At 42.1% G+C, this 27569-nt stretch overlaps 1 protein-coding gene across 2 annotated transcripts in view; it reads right to left on the bottom strand.

Moving 5' to 3' along the window:
- vimar (visceral mesodermal armadillo-repeats) overlaps positions 1–27569 on the bottom strand; it is a 320050-nt gene that overhangs the window by 28177 nt on the left and 264304 nt on the right. For both annotated transcript variants that reach the window (XM_071660119.1, XM_071660118.1), the window contains exons 11-12: positions 22143–22259; positions 11786–12161 (exon numbers count right to left, since the gene is read on the bottom strand). In XM_071660119.1, the coding sequence (XP_071516220.1) occupies positions 11786–12161; positions 22143–22259 (493 nt within the window). The remainder of the gene's footprint in view (positions 1–11785; positions 12162–22142; positions 22260–27569) is intronic.

Below are 27569 nucleotides of genomic sequence, written 5' to 3'. Positions count from 1 at the left end.
ATATACATGTGTATGGGGGTGGGTTGGGCCATTTCTTTTGTCTGTTCCCTTGCGCTACCTCGCAAACGCGGGAGACAGCGACAAAAAAAAAAAAAAGAAAAAAAAAATATATAAATAAATAAAGATGCTTGTGGCATCAGAAGAGTGGGAGGTGGGTTGATTAGAAAGGGTAGTGAGTGGTGGGATGAAGAAGTAAGAGTATTAGTGAAAGAGAAGAGAGAAGCATTTGGACGATTTTTGCAGGGAAAAAATGCAATTGAGTGGGAGATGTATAAAAGAAAGAGACAGGAGGTCAAGAGAAAGGTGCAAGAGGTGAAAAAGAGGGCAAATGAGAGTTGGGGTGAGAGAGTATCATTAAATTTTAGGGAGAATAAAAAGATGTTCTGGAAGGAGGTAAATAAAGTGCGTAAGACAGGGGTGCAAATGGGAACTTCAGTGAAGGGCGCAAATGGGGAGGTGATAACAAGTAGTGGTGATGTGAGAAGGAGATGGAGTGAGTATTTTGAAGGTTTGTTGAATGTGTTTGATGATAGAGTGGCAGATATAGGGTGTTTTGGTCGAGGTGGTGTGCAAAGTGAGAGGGTTAGGGAAAATGATTTGGTAAACAGAGGAGAGGTAGTAAAAGCTTTGCGGAAGATGAAAGCCGGCAAGGCAACAGGTTTGGATGGTATTGCAGTGGAACTTATTAAAAAAGGGGGTTACTGTATTATTGACTGGTTGGTAAGGTTATTCAATGTATGTATGACTCATGGTGAGGTGCCTGAGGATTGGCGGAATGCGAGCATAGTGCCATTGTACAAAGGCAAAGGGGATAAGAGTGAGTGCTCAAATTACAGAGGTATAAGTTTGTTGAGTATTCCTGGTAAATTATATGGGAGGGTATTGATTGAGAGGGTGAAGGCATGTACAGAGCATCAGATTGGGGAAGAGCAGTGTGGTTTCAGAAGTGGTAGAGGATGTGTGGATCAGGTGTTTGCTTTGAAGAATGTATGTGAGAAATACTTAGAAAAACAAATGGATTTGTATGTAGCATTTATGGATCTGGAGAAGGCATATGATAGAGTTGATAGAGATGCTCTGTGGAAGGTATTAAGAATATATGGTGTGGGAGGCAAGTTGTTAGAAGCAGTGAAAAGTTTTTATCGAGGATGTAAGGCATGTGTACGTGTAGGAAGAGAGGAAAGTGATTGGTTCTCAGTGAATGTAGGTTTGCGGCAGGGGTGTGTGATGTCTCCATGGTTGTTTAATTTGTTTATGGATGGGGTTGTTAGGGAGGTGAATGCAAGAGTTTTGGAAAGAGGGGCAAGTATGAAGTCTGTTGGGGATGAGAGAGCTTGGGAAGTGAGTCAGTTGTTAGCTGATGATACAGCGCTGGTGGCTGATTCATGTGAGAAACTGCAGAAGCTGGTGACTGAGTTTGGTAAAGTGTGTGGTAGAAGAAAGTTAAGAGTAAATGTGAATAAGAGCAAGGTTATTAGGTACAGTAGGGTTGAGGGTCAAGTCAATTGGGAGGTAAGTTTAAATGGAGAAAAACTGGAGGAAGTAAAGTGTTTTAGATATCTGGGAGTGGATCTGGCAGCGGATGGAACCATGGAAGTGGAAGCGAATCATAGAGTGGGGGAGGGGGCGAAAATCCTGGGAGCCTTGAAGAATGTGTGGAAGTTGAGAACATTATCTCCGAAAGCAAAAATGGCTATGTTTGAAGGAATAGTGGTTCCAACAATGTTGTATGGTTGCGAAGCATGGGCTATGGATAGAGTTGTGCGGAAGAGGGTGGATGTGCTGGAAATGAGATGTTTGAGGACAATATGTGGTGTGAGGTGGTTTGATCGAGTAAGTAATGTAAGGATAAGAGAGATGTGTGGAAATAAAAAGAGCGTGGTTGAGAGAGAAAAAGAGGGTGTTTTGAAATGGTTTGGGCACATGGAGAGAATGAGTGAGGAAAGATAGACCAAGAGGATATAAGTGTTGGAGGTGGAGGGAACGAGGAGAAGTGGGAGACCAAATTGGAGGTGGAAAGATGGAGTGAAAAGGATTTTGAGTGATCGGGGCCTGAACATGCAGGAGGGTGAGAGGCGGGCAAGGAATAGAGTGAATTGGATCGATGTGGTAAACCGGGGTCGACGTGCTGTCAATGGATTGAATCAGGGCATGTGAAGCATCTGGGGTAAACCATGGAAAGTTCTGTGGGGCCTGGATGTGGAAAGGGAGCTGTGGTTTCGGGCATTATTACATGACAGCTAGAGACTGAGTGTGAACAAATGGGACCTTTGTTGTCTTTTCCTAGCGCTACCTCGCACACATGAGGGGGGAGAGGGATGTTATTCCATGTGTGGTGAGGTGGCGATGGGAATAAATAAAGGCAGACTGTATGAATTATGTACATGTGTATATATGTATATGTCTGTGTGTGTATACATATGTGTACACTGAGATGTATGGGTATGTATATTTGCATGTGTGGACGTGTATGTATATACATGTGTATGGGGGTGGGTTGGGCCATTTCTTTCGTCTTTTTCCTTGCGCTACCTCGCAAACGCAGGAGACAGCGACAAAGCAAAATAAATAAAATAAATAAATAAAATATATTTGTTTATTTTATTTTGCTTTGTCGCTGTCTCTCACGTTAGCGAGGTAGCGCAAGGAATCAGAAGAAAGAATGGCCTAACCCACCCACATACACGTGTATATACATACACGTCCACACACGCAAATATACATACCTATACATCTCAATGTACACATATATATACACACACAGACATATACATATATACACATGTACATAATTCATACTGTCTGCCTTTATTTATTCACATTGATAGATAGATATCCCCGGGGAGAGGGGAGAAAGAATACTTCCCACGCATCCCTCACGTGTTGTAGAAGGCGACTAAAGAGGACGGGAGCGGGGGGCTAGAAACCCTCCCCTTCTTGTATTTTAACTTTCTAGTAGGAGAGATGGCCAGAGAGCGTTATTGGATTACGTGTTAATTGACAGGCGTGCGAAAGAGAGACTTTTGGATGTCAATGTGCTGAGAGGTGCAACTGGAGGGATGTCTGATCATTATCTTGTGGAGGCTAAGGTGAAGATTAGTATGGGTTTTCAGAAAAGAAGAGTGAATGTTGGGGTGAAGAAGGTGGTGAGAGTAAGTGAGCTTGGGAAGGAGACCTGTGTGAAGAAGTATCTGGAGAGACTGTGTACAGAATGGAAAAAGGTGAGAACAATGGAAGTGAGGGGAGTGGGGGAGGAATGGGATGTATTTAGGGAATCAGTGATGGATTGCGCAAAAGATGCTTGTGGCATGAGAAGAGTGGGAGGTGGGCTGTTTAAAAAGGGTAGTGAGTGGTGGGATGAAGAAGTAAGAGTATTAGTGAAAGAGAAGAGAGAGGCATTTGGACGATTTTTGCAGGGAAAAAATGCAATTGAGTGGGAGAAGTATAAAAGAAAGAGACAGGAGGTCAAGAGAAAGGTGCAAGAGGTGAAAAAAGGGGCAAATGAGAGTTGGGGTGAGAGAGTATCATTAAATTTTAGGGAGAATAAAAAGATGTTCTGGAAGGAGGTAAATAGGGTGCGTAAGACAAGGGAGCAAATGGGAACTTCAGTGAAGGGCGTAAATGGGGAGGTGATAACAAGTAGTGGTGATGTGAGAAGGAGATGGAATGAGTATTTTGAAGGTTTGTTGAATGTGTCTGATGACAGAGTGGCAGATATAGGGTGTTTGGGTCGAGGTGGTGTGCAAAGTGAGAGGGTTAGGGAAAATGATTTGGTAAACAGAGAAGAGGTAGTAAAAGCTTTGCGGAAGATGAAAGCCGGCAAGGCAGCAGGTTTGGATGGTATTGCAGTGGAATTTATTAAAAAAGGGGGTGACTGTATTGTTGACTGGTTGGTAAGGTTATTTAATGTATGTATGACTCATGGTGAGGTGCCTGAGGATTGGCGGAATGCGTGCATAGTGCCATTGTACAAAGGCAAAGGGGATAAGAGTGAGTGCTCAAATTACAGAGGTATAAGTTTGTTGAGTATTCCTGGTAAATTATATGGGAGGGTACTGATTGAGAGGGTGAAGGCATGTACAGAGCATCAGATTGGGGAAGAGCAGTGTGGTTTCAGAAGTGGTAGAGGATGTGTGGATCAGGTGTTTGCTTTGAAGAATGTATGTGAGAAATACTTAGAAAAGCAAATGGATTTGTATGTAGCATTTATGGATCTGGAGAAGGCATATGATAGAGTTGATAGAGATGCTCTGTGGAAGGTATTAAGAATATATGGTGTGGGAGGCAAGTTGTTAGAAGCAGTGAAAAGGTTTTATCGAGGATGTAAGGCATGTGTACGTGTAGGAAGAGAGGAAAGTGATTGGTTCTCAGTGAATGTAGGTTTGCGGCAGGGGTGTGTGATGTCTCCATGGTTGTTTAATTTGTTTATGGATGGGGTTGTTAGGGAGGTAAATGCAAGAGTTTTGGAAAGAGGGGCAAGTATGAAGTCTGTTGGGGATGAGAGAGCTTGGGAAGTGAGTCAGTTGTTGTTCGCTGATGATACAGCGCTGGTGGCGGATTCATGTGAGAAACTGCAGAAGCTGGTGACGGAGTTTGGTAAAGTGTGTGGAAGAAGAAAGTTAAGAGTAAATGTGAATAAGAGCAAGGTTATTAGGTACAGTAGGGTTGAGGGTCAATTCAATTGGGAGGTGAGTTTGAATGGAGAAAAAGTGGAGGAAGTGAAGTGTTTTAGATATCTGGGAGTGGATCTGGCAGCGGATGGAACCATGGAAGCGGAAGTGGATCATAGGGTGGGGGAGGGGGCGAAAATTTTGGGAGCCTTGAAAAATGTGTGGAAGTCGAGAACATTATCCTGGAAAGCAAAAATGGGTATGTTTGAAGGAATAGTGGTTCCAACAATGTTGTATGGTTGCGAGGCGTGGGCTATGGATAGAGTTGTGCGCAGGAGGTTGGATGTGCTGGAAATGAGATGCTTGAGGATAATGTGTGGTGTGAGGTGGTTTGATCGAGTAAGTAACGTAAGGGTAAGAGAGATGTGTGGAAATAAAAAGAGCGTGGTTGAGAGAGCAGAAGAGGGTGTTTTGAAATGGTTTGGGCACATGGAGAGAATGAGTGAGGAAAGATTGACCAAGAGGATATATGTGTCGGAGGTGGAGGGAACGAGGAGAAGAGGGAGACCAAATTGGAGGTGGAAAGATGGAGTGAAAAGGATTTTGTGTGATCGGGGCCTGAACATGCAGGAGGGTGAAAGGAGGGCAAGAAATAGAGCGAATTGGAGTGATGTGGTATACAGGGGTTGACGTGCTGTCAGTGGATTGAACCAGGGCATGTGAAGCGTCCGGGGTAAACCATGGAAAGCTGTGTAGGTATGTATATTTGCGTGTGTGGACGTGTGTATGTACATGTGTTTGGGGGGGGGTTGGGCCATTTCTTTCGTCTGTTTCCTTGCGCTACCTCGCAAACGCGGGAGACAGCGACAAAGTATAAAAAAAAAAAAAAAAAAAAAAAAAAAAAAAAGGGGGAAACAGAAGGAGTCAAGCAGGGAGTGCTCACCCTCCGCGAAGGCTCAGACTAGGGTGTCTAAATGTGTGTGGATAAAACCAAGATGAGAAAAATGGAGAGATAGGTAGTATGTTTGAGGAAAGGAACCTGGATGTTTTGGCTCTGAGTGAAACAAAGCAAAAGGGTAAAGGGGAAGAGTGGTTTGGGAATGTCTTGGGAGTAAAGTTAGGGGTTGGTGAGAGTACAAGAGCAAGGGAAAGAGTAGCACTACTCCTGAAACAGGAGTGGTGGGAGTATGTGATAGAGTGTAAGAAAGTAAACTCTACATTGATATGGGTAAAACTGAAAGTGGATGGAGAAAGATGGGTGATTATTAGTGCATATGCACCTGAGTATGAGAAGAAAGATCATGAGAGGCAAGTGTTTTGGGAACAGCTTAGTGAGTGTGTTAGTAGTTTTGATGCACGAGACTGGGTTACAGTGATGGGTGATTTGAATGCATAGTAATGTGGCAGTTGAGGGAATAATTGGTGTACATGGGGTGTTCATTGTTGTAAATGGAAATGGTGAACAGCTTGTAGATTTGTGTGCTGAAAAAGGACTGGTGATTGGGAATATCTGGTTTAAAAAAGAGATACATACATAAGTATATGTATGTAAGTAGGAGAGATGGCTAGAGAGCGTTATTGGATTATGTGTTTATTGATAGGCACGTGAAAGAGAGACTTTTGGATGTTAATATGTTGAGAGGCGCAACTGGAGGGATGTCTGATCATAATCTTGTGGAGGTGAAGGTGAAGATTTAGACGTTTTCAAAAAAGAAGAGAGAATGTTGGGGTGAAAAGAGTGGTGAGAGTAAGTGAGCTTGGGAAGGAGACTTGTGTGAGGAAGTACCAGGAGACTCTGAATGCAGAATGGAAAAAGGTGAGAGCAAAGGACGTAAGGGGAGTGGGGGAGGAATGGTATGTATTTAGGGGAGCAGTGATGGCTTGCTCAAAAGATGCTTGTAGCATGAGAAGAGTGGGAGGTGGGCAGATTAGAAGGGGTAGTGAGTGGTGGGACGAAGGAGTAAGATTATTAGTGAAAGAGAAGAGAGAGGCATTTGGATGATTTTTGCAGGGAAATAGTGCAAATGAGTGGGAGATGTACAAAAGAAAGAGGCAGGAGGTCAAGAGAAAGGTGCAAGAGGTGAAAAAGAGGGCAAATGAGAGTTGGGGTGAAAGAGTATTATTAATTTTTTGGGAGGATAAAAAGATGTTTTGGAAGGAGGCAAATAAAGTGCATAAGACAAGAGAACAAATGGAAACATCGGTGAAGGGGGCTAATGGGGAGGAGATAACAAGTAGTGGTGATGTGAGGAGATGGAGTGAGTCTTTTGGCAGATATAGGGTGTTTCAGTCGATGTGGTGTGCCAAATGAGAGGGTTAGGGAGAATGATTTGGTAAACAGAGAAGAGGTAGTAAAAGCTTTGTAGAAGATGAAAGCTGGCAAGGCAGTGGATTTGGATGGTATTACAGTGGAATTTAATAAAAAAGAGGTGACTGTTGTTGACTGGTTGGTAAGGATATTTAATGTATGTATGACTCATGGTGAGGTGCCTGAGGACTGGCAGAATGCATGCATAGTGCCATTGTACAAAGGCAAAAGGGATATGTGAGTGCTTAAATTACAGAGGTATAAGTTTGTTAATTATTCCTGGGAAATTATATGGGAGGGTATTGATTGAGAGGGTGAAGGCATGTACAGAGCATCAGATTGGGGAAGAGCATTGTGGTTTCAGAAGTGGTAGAGGATGTGTGGATCAGGTGTTTGCTTTGAAGGATGTATGCGAGAAATACTTAGAAAAGCAAATGGATTTGTATGTAGCATTTATGGATCTGGAGAAGGCATAAGATAGAGTTGACATCGATGCTTTGTGGAAAGTATTAAGAACATAAAGTGTGGGAGGCAAGTTGTTAAAGCAGTGAAAAGTTTTCATGGAGGATGTAAGGCATGTGTACAAGTAGGAAGAGAGGAAAGTGATTGATTCTCAGTGAATGTCGGTTTGCGGCAGAGGTGCGTGATGTCTCCATGGTTGTTTAATTTGTTTATGGATGGGGTTGTTAGGGAAGTGAATGCAAGAGTTATGGAGAGAGGGGCAAGTATGTGGTCTGTTGTGGATAAGAGAGCTTGGGAAGTGAGTCATTTGTTGTTTGCTGATGATACAATGCTGGTGGTGGATTCGGGTGAGAAACTGCAGAAGCTGGTGACTGAGTTTGGTAAAGTGTATGAAAGAAGAAAGCTGTGAGTAAATGTACTGTGAATTAGAGCAAGGTTATTAGGTACAGTAGGGTTGAGGGACAAGTCAATTGGGAGATAAATTTGAATGGAGAAAAACTGGAGGAAGTGTTTGTTTTAGATATCTGGGAGTGGATTTGGCAGCAGATGGAACCATGGAAGCAGAAGTGAGTCACAGGGTGGGGGAGGGGGCGAAAGTTCTGGGAGCATTGAAAAATGTGTGGAAGGCGGGACCATTATCTTGGAGAGCAAAAATGGGTATGTTTCAAGGAATGGTGGTTCCAACAATGTTATATGGTTGTGAGACGTGGGCTATGGATAGAGTTATGCGGAGGAGGGTAGATGTGTTGGTAATGAGATGTTTGAGGACAACATGTGGTGTGATGTGGTTTGATCGAGTAAGTAATGAAAGGGTAAGAGAGATGTGTGGTAATAAAAAGTGTGTGGTTGAGAGAGCAGAAGAGGGTGTTTTGAAATGGTTTGGTCACATGGAGAGAATGAGTTAGGAAAGATTGACCAAGAGGATATATGTGTCAGAGGTGGAGGGAACAGGGAGAAGTGGGAGACCAAATTGGAGGTGGAAAGATGGAGTGAAAAAGATTTTGAGTGATTAGGGCCTGAACATGCAGGAGGGTGAAAGGTGTGCAAGGAATAGAGTGAATTGGAACGATGTGGTATACCGGGGTTGACATGCTGTCAATGGATAGAACCAGGGCATGTGAAGCATCTGGGGTAAACCATGGAAAGTTTTGTGGGGCCTGGATGTGGAAAGCGAGCTGTCGTGCATTATACATGAAAGCTAGAGACTGAGTATGAACGAATGTGGCCTTTGTCGTCTTTTTCTAGTGCTACCTCATGAGCATGCGGGGGAAGGGGGTTGTCATTTCATGTGTGGTGGGGTGGCAACGGGAATGAATAAAGGCAGCAAGTATGAATTATGTACATGTGTATATATGTATATGTCTGTGTATGTATATATATGTATATGTTGAAATGTATAGGTATGTATATGTGCGTGTGTGGACGTGAATGTATATACATGTGTATGTGGGTGGGTTGGGCCATTCTTTCATCTGTTTCCTTGCACTACCTCGCTAACACAGGACACAGTGACAAAGTATAATGAAAAAAAAAAATAAGATAAATAAATGAAATAATACAGCTCTAACAACATGTGAAGTGACATATTACAGCTGCACCAACAAGTGGGCTTACATATGATGGCCCTACTCGCAAGTGGGGAGACAACAAGCAGGGTACAAAATACAGCCTAATTAACAAGGAGGAGGACATTATGAGCTCATTAACAAGTGAGATGACATCATAGGCCCAACAGCTAGTGAGATGACATCATGGGCCCAATAGCAAGCAGGATAATGTATTACAGGCTCATTACCAAGCAGGAAACACTTTACAGCCCTATCAATGAGTGAGAGACATTACAGCCCCATCAAAAAGTGAAGTGACATATTGCAACCAATTAACAAGCTGAGTGACATTACATCCCCATTTACAAGCAAGATGACGTAATAAACAAACAAACACACACACACACACACACACACACACACACACACACACACACACACACTAACACACACACACAGTAGGGAAGCCTATTATGAATAAGGATATGGCTGTCTGGGGTAGGAGTAGAATATGAAGGGATCCATGAGTGGTATGTGCATTAGATATTCACTCCAAGTATGCCAAATTTTGCGAGTTTAAATTGGGTTTGAAAGCACTGCCAACTTCAGTGAATTAAATTCTTTTCTTTCTTTCATTTTTCTCCTTTTAAAAAAGGGGACCCAACTTGTAAAAGTGAGTGGATAACATTGTAAAGTGAACAGGTGTGGTAATTTAGAGTATTAAAAGTGGAGTGATGGAGTGAAAAAGATTTTGAGCAATCAGGGCCTGAACAAGCAGGTGGGTGGAAGGCATGCAAGGGAGAGAATGAATTGGAGAGATGTTATACTGGGGTCGCTGTGCTCTCAATGGACTGAACCAGGGCACATGAAGTGTCTTGTGTAAACCATTAAAAGGTCTTTGAGGCCTGGTTGTGGATAGGAAATTGTAGCTTTAGTGTATTATACAGGCAGCTAGAGAATAAGTGTATGTGGCCTTTCTTCATATGTTCCTAGTGCTACCTCACTTACACTGGAAAAGGGATCGAGTATGAAAAAAAATGTTAACAAACATTTGAGAAACATCTCATGTATTTCAAGTCATACATACACTGACAAGAAACAGCAACACACTAAACCTACTTTTCACATATGATACCACGTTCATAACAGACACTAAATGGTCAGCAAAACTGGCATTTCTAATCATATCATCATAAAAAATGACCACAAATTAGAGAATGGGAATGCCCAATTAAAAGTGAAACAAATAAATTTACGGTTACAGGACCCTAACGGAGCAGAATTAGTGTGTCTGTAGTGAAAGAGTTCAGAAGTACAAAAAGATCAAATGTGTTGTAACAGAGGTCATGACAGTTGGAACTCATGTCGGGCATTTGATAACCTGTTCAAGACAGCTCTATCTATCCATCTATCTACATCTCCGATGCCTGTTCCCAACTAGAACTCCCTCAAAGGGGTGGCCACAGCAATAGTCTCTATAAATATTGAACTCCAGTGCAGTTTCTTAGTCTTTAAAGCCTAACCCTTAATAGGCTACAAGCAGAGGGCAACTCTAGTGCAGTGCTTGTAGAGGCTCCTACCTAACGTTTGTACTGACTACTTCTACCTAATGCTCCTGCCAAATGTTCCTACCTACTACTGCTCCTAACATTCTGCCAAAAGGCAAGGGCTAGCATATAGCGCTCACCACAAAAAAATCTAAAGTTACAAAGAATGAGCTGTGTGAGTTTAGTGTTGTCAAGTATTATGTCTGAAAAGGAGAGATTGTGTGTTTATGGGAAAAAGGACACTCCATGGCCCTGCTATTATCAGGTAAGACAAAACTGACCCTTGTGGTATATGGTGATAATAAAATCCCCTGCATATATGATCTCAGTGCAAGGATGTTAAGAAAGCATTTGAAACAGTCAAAGAGTTGTACACAGTTGGAAGAACAGGGAATATACATGAAACATAACAGAAAAGTTACAGGGCGATGAGAAATCTTGAGCCTAATGCTATCAAAGCTGGGAGACTCAAAATCCATGAAGCAGGCCATGCGGGTTTCTGTATTACAGATGGTGCGAATGCCCCTTTGCAGTGGAAATAGAGACTGAAGTTAAAGATCTGATAGTTTAGAGGGGGAAAGCAGCCTTGGACTTTTGAGTTTCACAAAAGATCAGGTGAAGAAGTGGAGATGTTTTACAGAGGGAAGGTTAGATGTGAAAACAAATGATACAGATGAGGAGAGAAACTCATGCATGATGGTGAGATGAATCCATGTACTATTCTTTCATTATTGTAATTTACACCTGTGTACCAATACTTATCACTCCTCCTCCTCCTCTGTTCCACACCAATCCCTTCAAGCCAACCATCACACAAACATGGTCTTTTCCATAGGTGTTCTTTATCAGTACATGGCACACACACAGCAATCAAAGTTATTCTAAGCCTCCCACACTTGAGTTTTGCAACTACTAATCTTGTGATAACACACCTGCAATCAAACATCTTTCTAAACCATTGTTCTCTCACTATCCTTTCCATACCTTTTTCCAAAATTTACCCTTTTCAACCCATACAACGCAAAAGGTCCTACCTCTCTACACTGTCCAGCACAAAACTAAATTTTCCCTTTCTAAATATGTCTACAGGGATGATGAATTCCAAAAATTACTAACTACATCGAGTTACTTACTCTGTTTTTGTCATAAAAGTGCAGCAAAATGCAATCTAGTAAAGAAAATATTGGGAGGATGGAGTGTACTGACTTGGAAATAATCTATCTCTAGATTATTTCTGTGTTAGTAAATTACTGTGCAAACTTCTAAAATACACTCATTCTGATGTAATGATATAAAAGGAGTACAACTAACCATTAGCAGAAAGTGCAGTCATCATCGATAACACATTGGCCACGACTTCAGGAGGCAAATAAGATTTCTTCAGCACAAATGTTACCACTTCTGCCAGTTTGGTCTCCTCCACTACGTTTTCACTGATTACAGTCCCAAAGACAAGGACAAGGGCTAAAGCAGCTTCATTCACCATGACTTCATGTTCTGATCCCAGCATGCGGACCAATGGAGCAACACAGCCAGCAGATACGAGTGAAGTGATGACAGATGAATCCCCTCCACAGTTCTTGATGATCCATGCTAAGAGACGGCTAGACTCTCCTTGCACACCCGGGTGGTCAACAGTGCTGCACCAGCCAACTAACCGCTTCACTGTCTCTATATTGCTACCCACCTGCCCAAAAAATGCTACATGAATTATGTCAATATATAATCATTTCAGGAACACAGACACTGATTTATTAACACCAGCAAAAGAAAACAACCCAAAAAGTTATACTGTATATGCCTGTGGTTTCACTTAAATATGAATGTAAGTTTAATTTTCCTTACTTTAGCTTGCCTTACTACTCAAGCAGTCCCTTCCATAAAGTGCGGATATGTGTATCTTTGTGGAGTATGCACTGGGAAAGTGATGAGCAACTGTTCAGTGTCTTCATCTTAAAGCTGCATCTTGGGCATAATGAGTCTCATGTTGAAACAGTGTTTGTAATGTTGATTGGTAATGGGTGGTGACCAAACACAATGGGAAAGGATAACTCCTACATGTCTACTGAGTGTAGTTTCAGATAAGAGTGTGTCTGGTGGGGTGGTCTTTAAAACATGGCTGGGAAAGCAGATGTTTATTATGTCAGCTTAATTTGTTTGTTTGTATGATTTGTCACTGTTGTGTTTGTTGGGGGTTAGGGATCTGGTTAATTTATTGTGTATATGGTATATGTCTTGCACTGATGTGTATGTTGGGGGGGGTGGGGAGTTAACTTGTTTATATGTTTTGACACTTGTGTTTGCTGGCACTGGGGATTAGGTTAATTTGCTATGTGGATGTTTTGTCACTGTTGTGTTTATTGGGGGTGGGGGTCAGGTTAATTTATGTATATCCTTTGTAACTGTTGCATTTGTTGGGGGTGGAGTAATGGTTAATCTGCTGTGCACATGTTTAGTCACTGCTGCGTTTGATGGGGGTAGGGGTCAAGTTAATTTGTTGTGTAGATGCTTTGTCACTGTTGTGTTTGTTGGGGGTTGAGGTCAAGCTAATTTTTTGTGTAGATATTTTGTCACTGTTGTGTTTGTTGGGGTGGGAGTCAGGTTAATTTGATGTGTATATGTTTTGTCACTGTTGTGTCTGTATGGGGTGGGGTATGGTTAATTTGCTGTGCATATGTTTAGTCACTGTTGTGTTTCTTGGGGGTGGGGATCAGGATAATTTGTGTATATGTTTTGTCACTGTTTTGTTTGTTGGGGTGGGGGTCAGGTATTTTATTTTTTTCTTTGTTAACAGAGACAGCCCTGGCAGTAGAGGCCCTAATCAAAGGCCATCCCATTAATGTTATATATACATATATACAGAGGTATAAGTTTGTTGAGTATTCGTGGGAATCTATATGGGAGGGTATTGATTGAGAGGGTGAAGGCATGTACAGAGCATCAAGATTGGTGAAGAGCAGTGTGGTTTCAGTAGTGGTAGAAGATATGTGGATCAGGTGTTTGCTTTGAAGAATGTATGTGAGAAATACTTAGAGAAACAAATGGATTTGTATGTAGCATTTATGGATCTGGAGAAGGCATATGATAGAGTTGATAGAGATGCTCTGTGGAAGGTATTAAGAGTATATGGTGAGGGAGGCAAGTTGCTAGAAGCAGTGAAAAGTTTTTATCGAGGATGTAAGGCATGTGTACAAGTAGGAAGAGAGGAAAGTGATTGGTTCTCAGTGAATGCTGGTTTGCGGCAGGGGTGCGTGATGTCTATATGGTTGTTTAATTTGTTTATGGATGGGGTTGTTAGGGAAGTGAATGCAAGAGTATTGGAGAGAGGGGCAAGTATGCAGTCTGTTGTGGATGAGAGGGCTTGGGAAGTGAGTTAGCCATCATTCACTGATGATACAGCACTGGTGGCTGATTCATGTGAGAAACTGCAGAAGCTGGTGACTGAGTTTGGTACAGTGTGTGAAAGAAGAAAGTTAAGAGTAAATGTGAATAAGAGCAAGGTTATTAGGTACAGTAGGGTTGAGGGACAAGTCAATTGGGAGGTAAGTTTGAATGGAGAAAAACTGGAGGAAGTAAAGTGTTTTAGATATCTGGGAGTGGATCTGGCAGCGGATGGAAACATGGAAGCGGAAGTGGATCATAGGGTGGGGGAGGGGGCGAAAATCCTGGGAGCCTTGAAGAATGTGTGGAAGTCGAGAACATTATCTCAGAAAGCAAAAATGGGTATGTTTGAAGGAATAGTGGTTCCAACAATGTTGTATGGTTGCAAGGCGTGGGCTATGGATAGAGTTGTGCGCAGGAGGATGGATGTGCTGGAAATGAGATGTTTGAGGACAATGTGTGGTGTGAGGTGGTTTGATCGAGTAAGTAACGTAAGGGTAAGAGAGATGTGTGGAAATAAAAAGAGCGTGGTTGAGAGAGCAGAAGAGGGTGTTTTGAAATGGTTTGGGCACATGGAGAGAATGAGTGAGGAAAGATTGACCAAGAGGATATATGTGTCGGAGGTGGAGGGAACAAGAAGTGGGAGACCAAATTGGAGGTGGAAAGATGGAGTGAAAAAGATTTTGTGTGATCGGGGCCCAAACATGCAGGAGGGTGAAAGGAGGGCAAGGAATAGAGTGAATTGGATCGATGTGGTATACCGGGGTTGACGTGCTGTCAGTGGATTGAATCAGGGCATGTGAAGCGTCTGGGGTAAACCATGGAAAGCTGTGTAGGTATGTATATCTGCGTGTGTGGACGTATGTATATACATGTGTATGGGGGTGGGTTGAGCCATTTCTTTCGTCTGTTTCCTTGCGCTACCTCGCAAACGCGGGAGACAGCGACAAAGCAAAAAAAAAAAAAAAAAAAAAAATACATATATACCTTAGCCTGACCCAGGTACCCATTTTACTGACTAACCCTTAGGGGTGGATGAACAGCTGGGTTGACTGTGAACCAAATGCCATACACAAGATTTGAACCTATGTGCTCGATCCTGGGCAGCCCCTGAATGCTTCACGGTCACGAATGCTAACCACTAAACTGTTGTTGTGTTTGTTGGGGAAGTAGGTCAGCTTAATTTGTTGTGTATACATTTTGTCACTGTTGTGTTTGTTGGGGGTTAGGATCAATTTAATTCATTGAGTAGATGTTTTGTCACTATTGTGTTTGTTGAGGGTAGGAGGCAAGTGAATTTGTTGTGTATATGTTTTGTCATTGTTGTGTTTGTTGGGATGGGGTTAGGTTTACTTATGTACATATTTTTTCTTATTGTTGTGTTTGGTGGGGGTCAAGTTAATTTGTTGAGTATATGTTTTGTTATTGTTTTGTTGGTGGGAGGTGATGGTCACGTTAATTTGTTGAATATATGTTTTGTCATGAGAGCAGGGGGGAGGGGGGCCTAAAAATCCTCCCCTCCTTGTATTTTAACTTTCTAAACGGGGAGACAGAAGAAGGAGTCACATGGGGAGTGCTCATCCTCCTCGAAGGCCCAGATTGGGGTGTCTAAATGTGTGTGGATGTAACCAAGATGAGAAAAAAGGAGAGATAGTTAGTATGTTTGGGGAAAGGAACCTGGATGTTTTGGCTCTGAGTGAAACGAAGCTCAAGGGTAAAGGAGAAGAGTGGTTTGGGAATGTCTTGGGAGTAAAGTCAGGCATTAGTGAGAGGACAAGAGCAAGGGAATGAGTAGCACTACTCCTGAAAAAGGAGTGGTGGGAGTATGTGATAGAGTGTAAGAAAGTAAACTCTAGATTGATAAGGGTAAAACTGAAAGTGGATGGAGAGAGATGGGTGATTATTGGTGCATATGCACCTGGGAATGAGAAGAAAGATCACGAGGCAAGTGTTTTGGGAGCAGCTGAGTGAGTGTGTTAGTAGTTTTGATGCACAAGGCTGGGTTATAGTGATGGGTAATTTGAATGCAAAGGTGAGTAATGAGGCAGTTGAGGGAATAATTGGTGTACATGGGGTGTTCAGTGTTGTAAATGGAAATGGTGAAGAGCTTGTAGATTTATGTGCTGAAAAAGGACTGGTGATTGGGAATACCTGGTTAAAAAAAAAGAGATATACATAAGTATACATATGGAAGTATGAGAGATTGCCAGAGAGCATTACTGGATTACGTGTTAATTGATAGGCGTGCAAAAGAGAGACTTTTGGATGTTAATGTGCTGAGAGATGCAACTGGAGGTTTGTCTGATCATTATCTTGTGGAGGCAAAAGTGAAGATTTGTAGACATTTTCCGAAGAGAGAATGTTGGGGTGACAAGAGTGGTGAAAGAAAGTGAGCTTGGGAAGGAGATTCGTGCGATGAAGTACCACTAGAGACTGAGTAAAGAAAGGAAAAAGGTGAGAACAAAGGATGCAAAGGGAGTAGGGGAGGAATGGGAGGTATTTAGGGAAGCAATGATGGCTTGCGCGAAAGATGCTTGTGGCATGAGAAGCGTGGGAGGTGGGTTGATTAGAGAGGGTAATGAGTGGTGGGATGAAGTAAGATTATTAGTGAAAGAGAAGAGAGAGGCATTTGGATGATTTTTGCATGGAAATAATGCAAATGACTGGGAGATGTATAAAAGAAAGAGGCAGGAGGTCAAGAAAAAGGTGCAAGAGGTGAAAAAGAGGGCAAATGAGAGTTGGGGTGAGAGAGTATCATTGAATCTTATGGAGAATTAAAAGATGTTTTGGAAGGAGGTAAATACAGTGCGTAAGACAAGGGAACAAATGGGAACATCAGTGAAGGGGGCTAATGGGGAGGTGATAACAAGTAGTGGCTATGTGAGAAGGAGTTGGAGTGAGTATTTTGAAGGTTTGTTGAATGTGTTTGATGATAGACTGGCAGATATAGGGTGTTTTGGTTGCGGTGGTGTGCAAAGTGAGGGGGTAGGGGAGAACAATTTGGTAAATAGAGAAGAGAAAGTAAAAGCTTTGCGGAAGATGAAAGCCAGCAAGGCAGCAGGTTTAGATGGTATTGCAAAGGAATATATCAAAAAAGGGGGTGACTGTATTGTTGACAGGTTGGTAAGGTTTAGTGTATGTATGACTCACGGTGAGGTGTCTGAGGACTGGCGTAATGCTTGCATAGTGCCACTGTACAATGGCAAAGGGGATAAGAGTGAGTGCTCAACTTACACAGGTATAAGTTTGTTGAGTATTCCTGGGAAATTATATGGGATGCTATTGATTGAGAGGGTGAAGGCATGTACAGAGCATGAGATTGGGGAAGAGCAGTGTGGTTTCAGAAGTGGTAGGGGATGTGTGGATCATGTGTTTGCTTTGAAAAATATATGTGAGGAATACTTAGAAAAGCAAATGGATTTCTATGTAGCATTTATGGCTCTGGAGAGGGCATATAATAGAGTTGCAAGAGATGCTCTGTGGAGGGTATTAAGAATATATGGTGTGGGAGGTAAGTTGTTAGAAGCAGTGAAAAGTTTTTATCGAGGATGTATGGCATGTGTACGTGTAGGAAGAGAGGAAAGTGATTGGCTCTCAGTGAATGTTGGTTTGTGGCAGGGGTGAGTGATATCTCCATGGGTGTTTAATTTGTTTATGGATGGGGTTGTTAGGGAGGTGGATGCAAGAGTTTTGGAAAGAGGGGCAAGTATGCAGTCTGCTGTGGATGAGAGAGCTTGGGAAGTGAGTCAGTTCTTGTTCGCTGATGATACAGCACTGGTGGTTGATTCGGGTGAGAAACTGCAGAAGCTGGTGACTAAGTTTGGTAAAGTGTGTGAAAGAAGAAAGCTGAGAGTAAATGTGAATAAGAGCAAGGTTATTAGGTACAATAGGATTGAGGGACAAGTCAATTGGGAGGTGAGTTTGAATGGAAAAAAACTGGAGGAAGTAAAGTGTTTTAGATATCTGGGAGTGGATTTGGCAGCGGATGGAACCACGGAGGCAGAAGTGAATCATAGGGTGGGGGAGGGGGAGAAAGTTCTGGGAGCATTGAAAAATGTGTGGAAGTCAAGAACGTTAACTTGGAAAGCAGAAATGGGTATGTTATATGGTTGCGAGGCATGGGCTATAGATAGAGTTGTGCGGAAGAGGGTGGATGTGCTGGAAATGAGATGATTGAGGACAGTATGTGGTGTGAGGTGGTTTGATCGAGTAAGTAATGAAAGGGTTAGAGAAATGTGTGGTAATAAAATGTGTGTGGTTGAGAGAGCAGAAGAGGGTGTTTTGAAATGGTTTGGTCACATGGAGAGAAAGAGTGAGGAAAGATTGACAAAGAGGACATATGTGTCATTGGTGGAGGGAACGAGGAGAAGTGGGAGACCAAATTGGAGGTGGAAAGATGGAGTGAAAAAGATTTTGAGTGATCGGGGCCTGAACATGCAGGAGGGTGAAAGGCATGCAAGGAATAGTGTAAATTGGAACGATGTGGTATAATGGAGTCGACGTGCTGTCAATGTATTGAACCAGGGCATGTGAAGCGTCTGGGGTAAATCATGGAAAGTTTTGTAGGGCCTGGATGTGGAAAGGGAGCTGTGGTTTCGGTGCATTATACATGACAGCTAGAGACTAAGTGTGAACGAATGTGGCCTTTGTTGTCTTTTCCTAGCACTACCTTGCGCACATGCGGGGGGGAGGGGGTTGTCATTTCATATGTGGCGGGGTGACGACAGGAATAAGGGCAGACAGTATGAATTATGTACATGTGTATATATGTATATGTCTGTGTATGTATATATATATGTATATGTTGAGATGTATAGGTATATATATGTGCTGTGTGTGGACATGTGTGTATATACAAGTGTATGCGGGTGGGCTGGGCCATTCTTTCATCTGTTTCCTTCCGCTACCTTGCTAATGCGGGAGACAGCGACAAAGTATAATAATAATAATAAAACAAAATGTTTTGTCTCTTGTTTTATTAGGATGGGGGTTAGACTAATTTCTTGGGCATATGTTTTGTTGGGGTGAGAGAGTATCATTAAATTTTAGGGAGAATAAAAAGATGTTCTGGAAGGAGGTAAATAAAGTGCGTAAGACAAGGGAGCAAATGGGAACTTCAGTGAAGGGCGCAAATGGGGAGGTGATAACAAGTAGTGGTGATGTGAGAAGGAGATGGAGTGAGTATTTTGAAGGTTTGTTGAATGTGTTTGATGATAGAGTGGCAGATATAGGGTGTTTTGGTCGAGGTGGTGTGCAAAGTGAGAGGGTTAGGGAAAATGATTTGATAAACAGAGAAGAGGTAGTAAAAGCTTTGCGGAAGATGAAAGCCGGCAAGGCAGCAGGTTTGGATGATATTGCAGTGGAATTTATCAAAAAAGGGGGTGACTGTATTGTTGACTGGTTGGTAAGGTTATTTAGTGTATGTATGACTCATGGTGAGGTGCCTGAGGATTGGCGGAATGCGTGCATAGTGCCATTGTACAAAGGCAAAGGGGATAAGAGTGAGTGCTCAAATTACAGAGGTATAAGTTTGCTGAGTATTCCTGGTAAATTATATGGGAGGATATTGATTGAGAGGGTGAAGGCATGTACAGAGCATCAGATTGGGGAAGAGCAGTGTGGTTTCAGAAGTGGTAGAGGATGTGTGGATCAGGCGTTTGCTTTGAAGAATGTATGTGAGAAATACTTAGAAAAGCAAATGGATTTGTATGTAGCATTTATGGATCTGGAGAAGGCATATGATAGAGTTGATAGAGATGCTCTGTGGAAGGTATTAAGAATATATGGTGTGGGAGGCAAGTTGTTAGAAGCAGTGAAAAGTTTTTATCGAGGATGTAAGGCATGTGTACGTGTAGGAAGAGAGGAAAGTGATTGGTTCTCAGTGAATGTAGGTTTGCGGCAGGGGTGTGTGATGTCTCCATGGTTGTTTAATTTGTTTATGGATGGGGTTGTTAGGGAGGTGAATGCAAGAGTTTTGGAAAGAGGGGCTAGTATGAAGTCTGTTGGGGATGAGAGAGCTTGGGAAGTGAGTCAGTTGTTGTTCGCTGATGATACAGCGCTGGTGGCTGATTCATGTGAGAAACTGCAGAAGCTGGTGACTGAGTTTGGTAAAGTGTGTGAAAGAGGAAAGTTAAGAGTAAATGTGAATAAGAGCAAGGTTATTAGGTACAGTAGGGTTGAGGGTCAAGTCAATTGGGAGGTGAGTTTGAATGGAGAAAAACTGGAGGAAGTGAAGTGTTTTAGATATCTGGGAGTGGATCTGGCAGCGGATGGAACCATGGAAGCGGAAGTGGACCATAGGGTGGGGGAGGGGGCGAAAATTCTGGGAGCCTTGAAGAATGTGTGGAAGTCGAGAACATTATCTCGGAAAGCAAAAATGGATATGTTTGAAGGAATAGTGGTTCCAACAATGTTGTATGGTTGCGAGGCGTGGGCTATGGATAGAGTTGTGCGCAGGAGGATGGATCTGCTGGAAATGAGATGTTTGAGGACAATGTGTGGTGTGAGGTGGTTTGATCAAGTAAGTAACGTAAGGGTAAGAGAGATGTGTGGAAATAAAAAGAGCATGGTTGAGAGAGCAGAAGAGGGTGTTTTGAAATGGTTTGGGCACATGGAGAGAATGAGTGAGGAAAGACTGACCAAGAGAAAATATGTGTCGGAGGTGGAGGGAACGAGGAGAAGAGGGAGACCAAATTGGAGGTGGAAAGATGGAGTGAAAAAGATTTTGTGTGATCGGGGCCTGAACATGCAGGAGGGTGAAAGGAGGGCAAGGAATAGAGTGAATTGGAGCGATGTGGTATACTGGGGTTGACGTGCTGTCAGTTGATTGAATCAAGGCATGTGAAGCGACTGGGGTAAACCATGGAAAGCTGTGTAGGTATGTATATTTGCGTGTGTGGACGTATGTATATACATGTGTATGGGGGTGGGTTGGGCCATTTCTTTCGTCTGTTTCCTTGCGCTACCTCGCAAATGCGGGAGACCGACAAAAAAAAAAAAAAAAAAAAATGTTTTGTTATTGTTGTGTTTGTTAGGGGTGATGGTCAGATTAATTTGATGTGTATTTCTTGTCACTACTGTGTTTGTAGGGGGTGGGGGTCAGGTTAATTTATTGTGAATGTGTTTTATCACGGTTGTGATTGTTGAGGATGGGGGATCTGTAAGTACAGATTTCTAAGGCGTGAGGGATGGGTTAATTTTTCATTCCTACTGGTCGGGAGGTGGTGGTTATGGAGTGGTTCATTTGAGAGAGTTTTACTGTTGTTGCAAAGATCTGAGTGCTGTACTATATTTTCTTTTGATATGGTGAATGACGAGGCAGTTTAGTGCAGAGAAGATGAACTGGTTAGAGAGGATACTATGACAACCTGCATAAATCTAGTCCTGGTAAGTGTTCTAAGAGCACTTAGTTAGTATACTGCCTTGAGTTGATGTTTGTGGTAGCGGGAGTGAATGTCATAAGTGTCATTTGTGATGTCAAGTTTGGCTGGAGGTTTGTTCCTTCTATTCATACGGAATAAAATAGCTTGATCTGTCATGAGTTAAAAGATACTAAAGTTGATAAAAAAATAAATTATCAAACTTACTAATGTTTCAAACCAAATCTTTAACATCAAAAATTTCCTATTTTTCCACAAGGTCTCTCACTCAGCTATCAAGCTCTCAAGTTTTCTTCATACAAATCTTCAACCACTCCACTGAACTTCAAGTTCCCTTAACATGCTCTTCCCATATACCAGATATCATTAACTTAAAAAATATTCTTCATTCCATCATGCCATTTCTTTCTCAATCACCTAGCCTCATTCACTTCAGTCAATCAGGTGGCCTCACTTTCATCCTAGTCAATCACCTGGCCTCACCTTCACCCTAGTCAATCACCTGGCCTCACCTTCACCCTAGTCAAGCATCTGGCCTCACCTTCATTCCAGTTAATCATATAGGCTCACCTTCACTCCAGTCAATCATTTGGCCTCATCTTCACTCCAGTCAATCATCTGTCCTCACCTTCACTCCAGTACAGATCTTTCTTCATAGCCATAATTCCTTCCTCTTCCTTCCTGAACACCACTATTCTTTCCCATCTAACCCCTTCTTTTTGTCATTAACACTTATGATTACCTTATGCCTTCCTTATTACCACTAAGACCTACCATTTTGTGACATACTTCCTATTCCATTAGTTTTCTATTTCATCCTACAACACTTCCTCATCCTCATATTTAGGAGAAAAAATGAACCCACCTTATTTCAACTTCTTTCTGTAACTAGCTACTGCCATTCTTACCTTGACAGCAGCTTCAGTTTGTCCATCAATGATCATACGAAGTGTTGCCAAAAGTTTAAAAACAACTGGGAAAGTCTCAATTGCAGTTGCCATTGGAAGTAGAACATCAAGTGCACCCTGGAAAATTGCACATAATCCAGTTAAATATAATTACATCATTATGAAATAAGTTTAACACGAAAAATCTTAAGTTCTTCACATGATAATCATCCAAGAAGTCTCAATCTTGATAAACTTACTTCCATCTGTCTGTCTCCCCCACCCCCCATCTCCACTCTGATATAAAATATGGACAGATAGAAAGTGCAGTACAGAAAGATGTTCTGCAAATGACATCAGAGTAATTAAAATGAAAGCACAGGACAAGAGAGAAAATTCAAGTAGACCTGAACATAACATACAAATGGTCAAAATAGATACTAGAGGATTTCATAGCAGACAAATCTGAAAAAACAATGTCATGGAAACATGTCATACAATTCAGTTACACCCTATAAAGCAGTGCTCTCCAAAGATTTTTGATTGCAACCCTAAATACAATATTTTCCTAGCTCACTGACCCAAAGGCCTGAAATATAATACAATATGTACATGTAAAAGGCAACTAAAGGAGGCAGATGGGCCCTGGAAACCCTTCTGTTCAGGTATTTCAATTTCTGAAAGAGGAAACAGAAGAAAGAGCCAAGTGAGGAGTGCTCATCCTCCTTGAAGGCTCAGAATGGGGCGTCTAGATGTGTGTGGATGTAACCAAGGTGAGAAGAGATGGAAATACGTAGTAGATTTGAGGTAAGAAACCTGGATGTTCTGGCTCTGATTGAAACAAAGCTCATGGGTAAAGGGGAATGTCTTAGGAGTAAAGTCAGGGGTTGGTGAGAGGACAAGAGCTAAGGAAGGAGTAGCACTGTTCTGAAGCAGGAGTTGTGGGAGTGTGTGATAGAATGTAAGGAAGTAAATTCCAGACTGATCTCAGTATATCTAAAAGTGGATGGCGAGAGATGGGTGATTATTGGTGCTTATGCAATTGGCAATGAGAAGAAAGATCATGAGAAAGATCATGAAAGAAGAAAGATCATGAGGCAAGTGTTTTGGGAGCAACTGAGTGAGTGTGGCAGCAGTTTTGATGTACAAGACTATTAGATCAGTGATTTAAATGCAAAGTTAAGTAATGTGGCAGTTGAGGGTATAATGGGACACATGGGGTATTCATTGCTAGTAATGGTAATGGTGAGCAGCTTGTGGAGTTGTAAGCTGAAAAAAGACTGGTGATGGGGATATCTGGTTTAAAAATAGGGATATACACAAGCACAAGAGAGATGGTAAATGAACATTACTAGATAACATATCAATTGATAGGCAAGTAAAAGAGACCTTTGGATGTAAATGTGCAGATAGGAGTAGCTGGTGGGATGTCAGAATACTATCTTGTGGAGGCAAGGATGAAGATTTGTGGACGTTTTCCATGAAAACAAAACAAAGTTGGGAAGAGGAGAGTCGAGAGTGTAGGTGAGCATAGAAAGGAGACTTGTGTGAAAAAATACCATCAGAGATTGACTGTAGAATGACAAAAGGTAAGAACAAATGAAGTGAGGGGAGTGGGTAAGAATGGGAGGTATTTAGGGAAGCAGTGAGGGCATGTGCAAGAGATGTATGTAGCATGTGAAAGGTGGGAGGTGGGCAGATTAAAAAGGGTAGAGCAGAGGGATGAGGAAATAAAGTTGCAAATCAAAGAGAAAAGAGAGGTGTTTGGGTGGTACTTTGAGATGTAAAAGAGAAAGTGACAGGAAGTCAAGAGGAAGGTGCAGAGGTTGAAAAAGAGGGCAAATGAGAGTTGGGGTGACAGAGTATCATTAAACTTCACGGTGAATAAAAAGAGGTATTGGAAGGAGGTAAATAATGTGTGAAAAACAAGAGAGCAAATGGGAACATCAGCGAAGGGAGCAAAAGGAAAAATGCAAGCTGTTAATGAGGGAGTTAGGAGTAGATAGATTCAGTATTTTGAAGGATTGTTAAATGTGTTTGACGATAGAGTGGCGGACGAAGAGTGTTTTGGGTAGGTTGGTATGCAAAGTGAGAGTTACAAAGAGTGGTATAGTGAAGAGGGATGAGGTGGTGAAAGCTTTGCATAACATTAAATACAGTAAGGTGGCTAGTGGATGGTATTACAGTTGAATTCATTAAGTAAGGGGGTGACTGTGTTGCTGATTGCTTGGTAAGGATATTCAATGTATGTATGAATCATGGTGAGGTGCCTGAGGATTGGTGGAATGCATTTTGGTGCCAAGTATAAAGGCAAGGGGGAATAAAGGTTAGTGTTCCAACAACAGAGGTATAAGTTTGTTGACCCTGGAAAGTTGTATGGGAGGGTATTGACTGAGAAGGTGAATGCATGTACAGAGCATAAGCCTGGGGAGGAGCAATGTGGTTTCAGAAGTGATAGAGGATGTTTGGGTCAGGTGTTTGCTTTTTAAGAATTGCTGTGTGAAACAATTAGAAAAAGAGCTGGGTTTGTAAGTGGCATTTATGGATATGGAGAAGGCATATAGTAGTGCAGATAGATGCTTTGAGGGAGATTTTACGATTATAAAGTGTGGGAAGTAAGCTGCTAGAAACAGGAAGAAGTTTTTATCAAGGGTGTAAGGTTTGTGTTGGAAGAGTTGGAAGAGAGGAGACAGAATGGTTCCAAGTAAAGGCTGGTCTAAAGCAAGGGTGTGTGATGTCACTATATTTGTTAAATTTGTTTATGGCTGGGTGGTGAGGGAGGCAAACGCAAGTCTTGGAGAAAGGAGCAAGTGTGCAGTCTGTGAGGGATGGGTGGTCCCGCGAAGTGAGTCGGTTGTTTGCTGATGATACAGCACTAGTGGCTGATTCAAGTGAGAAACTGCAGAAGTTAGTGAATGAGTTTGGAAAAGTGTGGTAAAGGAGAAAGTTGAGAGTAAATGTGAATAAGAGCAAGGTTATTAGGTTCAGTATGGTTCAGGGACAAGTTAGTTGGGATGAAAGTTTGAGTGGAGAAAAACTGGAGGAAGTGAAATGTTTTAAAGAACTGGGAGTGAACATGGCAGCGAATGGAACAATGGATGCAGAAGTAAGTCTTAGGGTGCTGGAAGTGCTGAAGAATGTGTGGAGAGAATGCTATCTTGGAGGGCAAAAATAGGTATGTTTGAAGGACCAGTAGTCCAGTCCCAATGATATAGATATTTTATGGATAGTATATCCTATAGATTAGACTGTGTGGAGGGTATATAAGTTAGAAATGAAATGTTTGAGGATGGTGTGGTGTGAGGTGCTATGGATAACAGTGCGTGCGTGCGTGCGTGCGTGTGTTGGAAATGAAATGTTTGAGGACAATATGTGGTGTGAGGTGGTTTGATCAGGTATGCAATGAAAGAGTAAGAGAGATGAGTGGTAATAAAAAGACTGTGGTTGGGAGAGCTGGAAAGGTTGTGGTGAAATGGTCTGGACATAGAGAGAATGAGAGAAAAAAGGTTGACAAAGGGGATGTAAGTATCAGAAGTGAGGAAACAAAGAAAACTGGGAGATCAAGTTGGAGATGAAAGGATGTAGTGAAAAACATTTTGAGTGATTGGAGCCTGAATATACAGGTGAGTGAAAGGCATGCAAGGGATTCAGTGAATTTGAACAGTGTGGTATAAAGGGGGTTGATATGCTGTCAATAGAATCAACCAGGGAATGTGAAGCATCCTGGGTAAACCATAGAAAGGTCTGTGGCACATGGTTGCTGATAGGGTGCTGTGGTTCTGGCACACCACATATAACAGCTGGAGAATGGATGTGAGAGGATGTGGCCTAACTTCGGCTGTCCAAGAGCTATTTCACTAACACAAGAAACGATGATCAAGTACGAAAAAAAAAATAGGAAAATAATAATAAGCCTCTGATAACACTGCAGTAGAGTTGCCCTCTGCCACATGCACTCTCCTTATAAACTCAAAGTCTTCCATTCTTTCGAGAAGCCCAAACCACCTCAAAGTACTAGATTTCACCCATTCTACCATTTCACAAGTCATCCCTTTTGCATTCCCTGCCAAACAAAATCTCTCATACACCCTTTCATTTCTTTCCTCATTCCATTCAGTCACACCAGATGCTCTTTTCAAATAACAATTCCACAGGCTGGATTCTTGACCTCTGTGCTTCATTCCATATCCATGTTTTGGCTGCATAGGTCAAGCTTAGAAGGACCATGATGTCCCTAAATCCTTCTTCACTTCTATACCTACACCTCTACCCTTCATTATTCTATTAAGGGATACAATGACTCTTCTACCCTGTACTGCACTCTCCTTTATCTCTCCTTATGCATCACCATACTTACCGAAGACAGCTCTAAAATATTCAAATTCTCTTACTTCCAGTCTCTTTCCCCACACATCCACATCACAATTTAGTACACATTCTTCTTTCACCCTATATGGATTTACAAAACCTATATTTTCACACTGCTTCTTTTCAAACACCATTACTTTACTTTTACTTGCATTTACCTTCCATTCCCTATGCCTACACACATCATGAAACACACTTACAATCTTATACAAATCCTCTTCACTTTCAGTAAACAACAGAGTATCATCCACAAACAGGCTTGCCACTAGCCACCGTATCTCACTGCCACACTCCATCTCTGCACTCACTTTCCCTAGTTTTGCTTTCATCTCTCTTATCACTTCATACATATATTATCGTTTTTTTTATTACACTTTGTTGCTGTCTCCCCCGTTAGCGAGGTAGCACAAGGAAACAAACAAAAGAATGAAAGAATAGCCCAACCCACCCACATACACATGTACATACATGCACATCCTCACACACACATATACATACCTACACATTACAATGTATACATATATATACATACACAGACACACACATATATACACATTTACATAATTCATACTTGTTGCCTATATTCATTCCCATTGCCACCCTGCCAGACATGAAATGAAAACCCCCTCCCCCACATGCATGTGAGGTAGCACTAGGAAAAGACAACAAAGGCTGCATTCGTTCACACTCACTCTCTTGCTGTCACGTATAATGCACCAAAACCACAGCTCCGTCTCCACATCCAGGAGCCACAAAACTTTCCATGGTTTACCCCTGACGCTTCACATGCCCTGATTGAATCCACTGACAGCATGTCGAACCCGGTATGCCACATCATTTCAATTCACTCTATTCCTTGCCCGTCTTTCACCCTCCTGCATGTTCAGGCCCTGATCACTCAAAATCTTTTTCACTCCATCTTTCCACCTCCAAATTGGTCCCCTACTTCTCCTCGTTCCCTCCACCTCTGACACATACATCCTCTTTGTCAACCTTTCATCACTCATTCTTTCCATGTGACCAAACCATTTCAAAACACCCTCTTATGCTCTCTCAACCACACTCCTTTTATTACCACAC

The sequence above is a fragment of the Panulirus ornatus genome, chromosome 69, assembly GCF_036320965.1.
Source record: "Panulirus ornatus isolate Po-2019 chromosome 69, ASM3632096v1, whole genome shotgun sequence".
Taxonomy (NCBI): domain Eukaryota; kingdom Metazoa; phylum Arthropoda; class Malacostraca; order Decapoda; family Palinuridae; genus Panulirus; species Panulirus ornatus.
The sequence above is the reverse complement of the archived record's forward strand: the minus strand, read 5'-3'. Positions and strand labels throughout refer to the sequence as shown.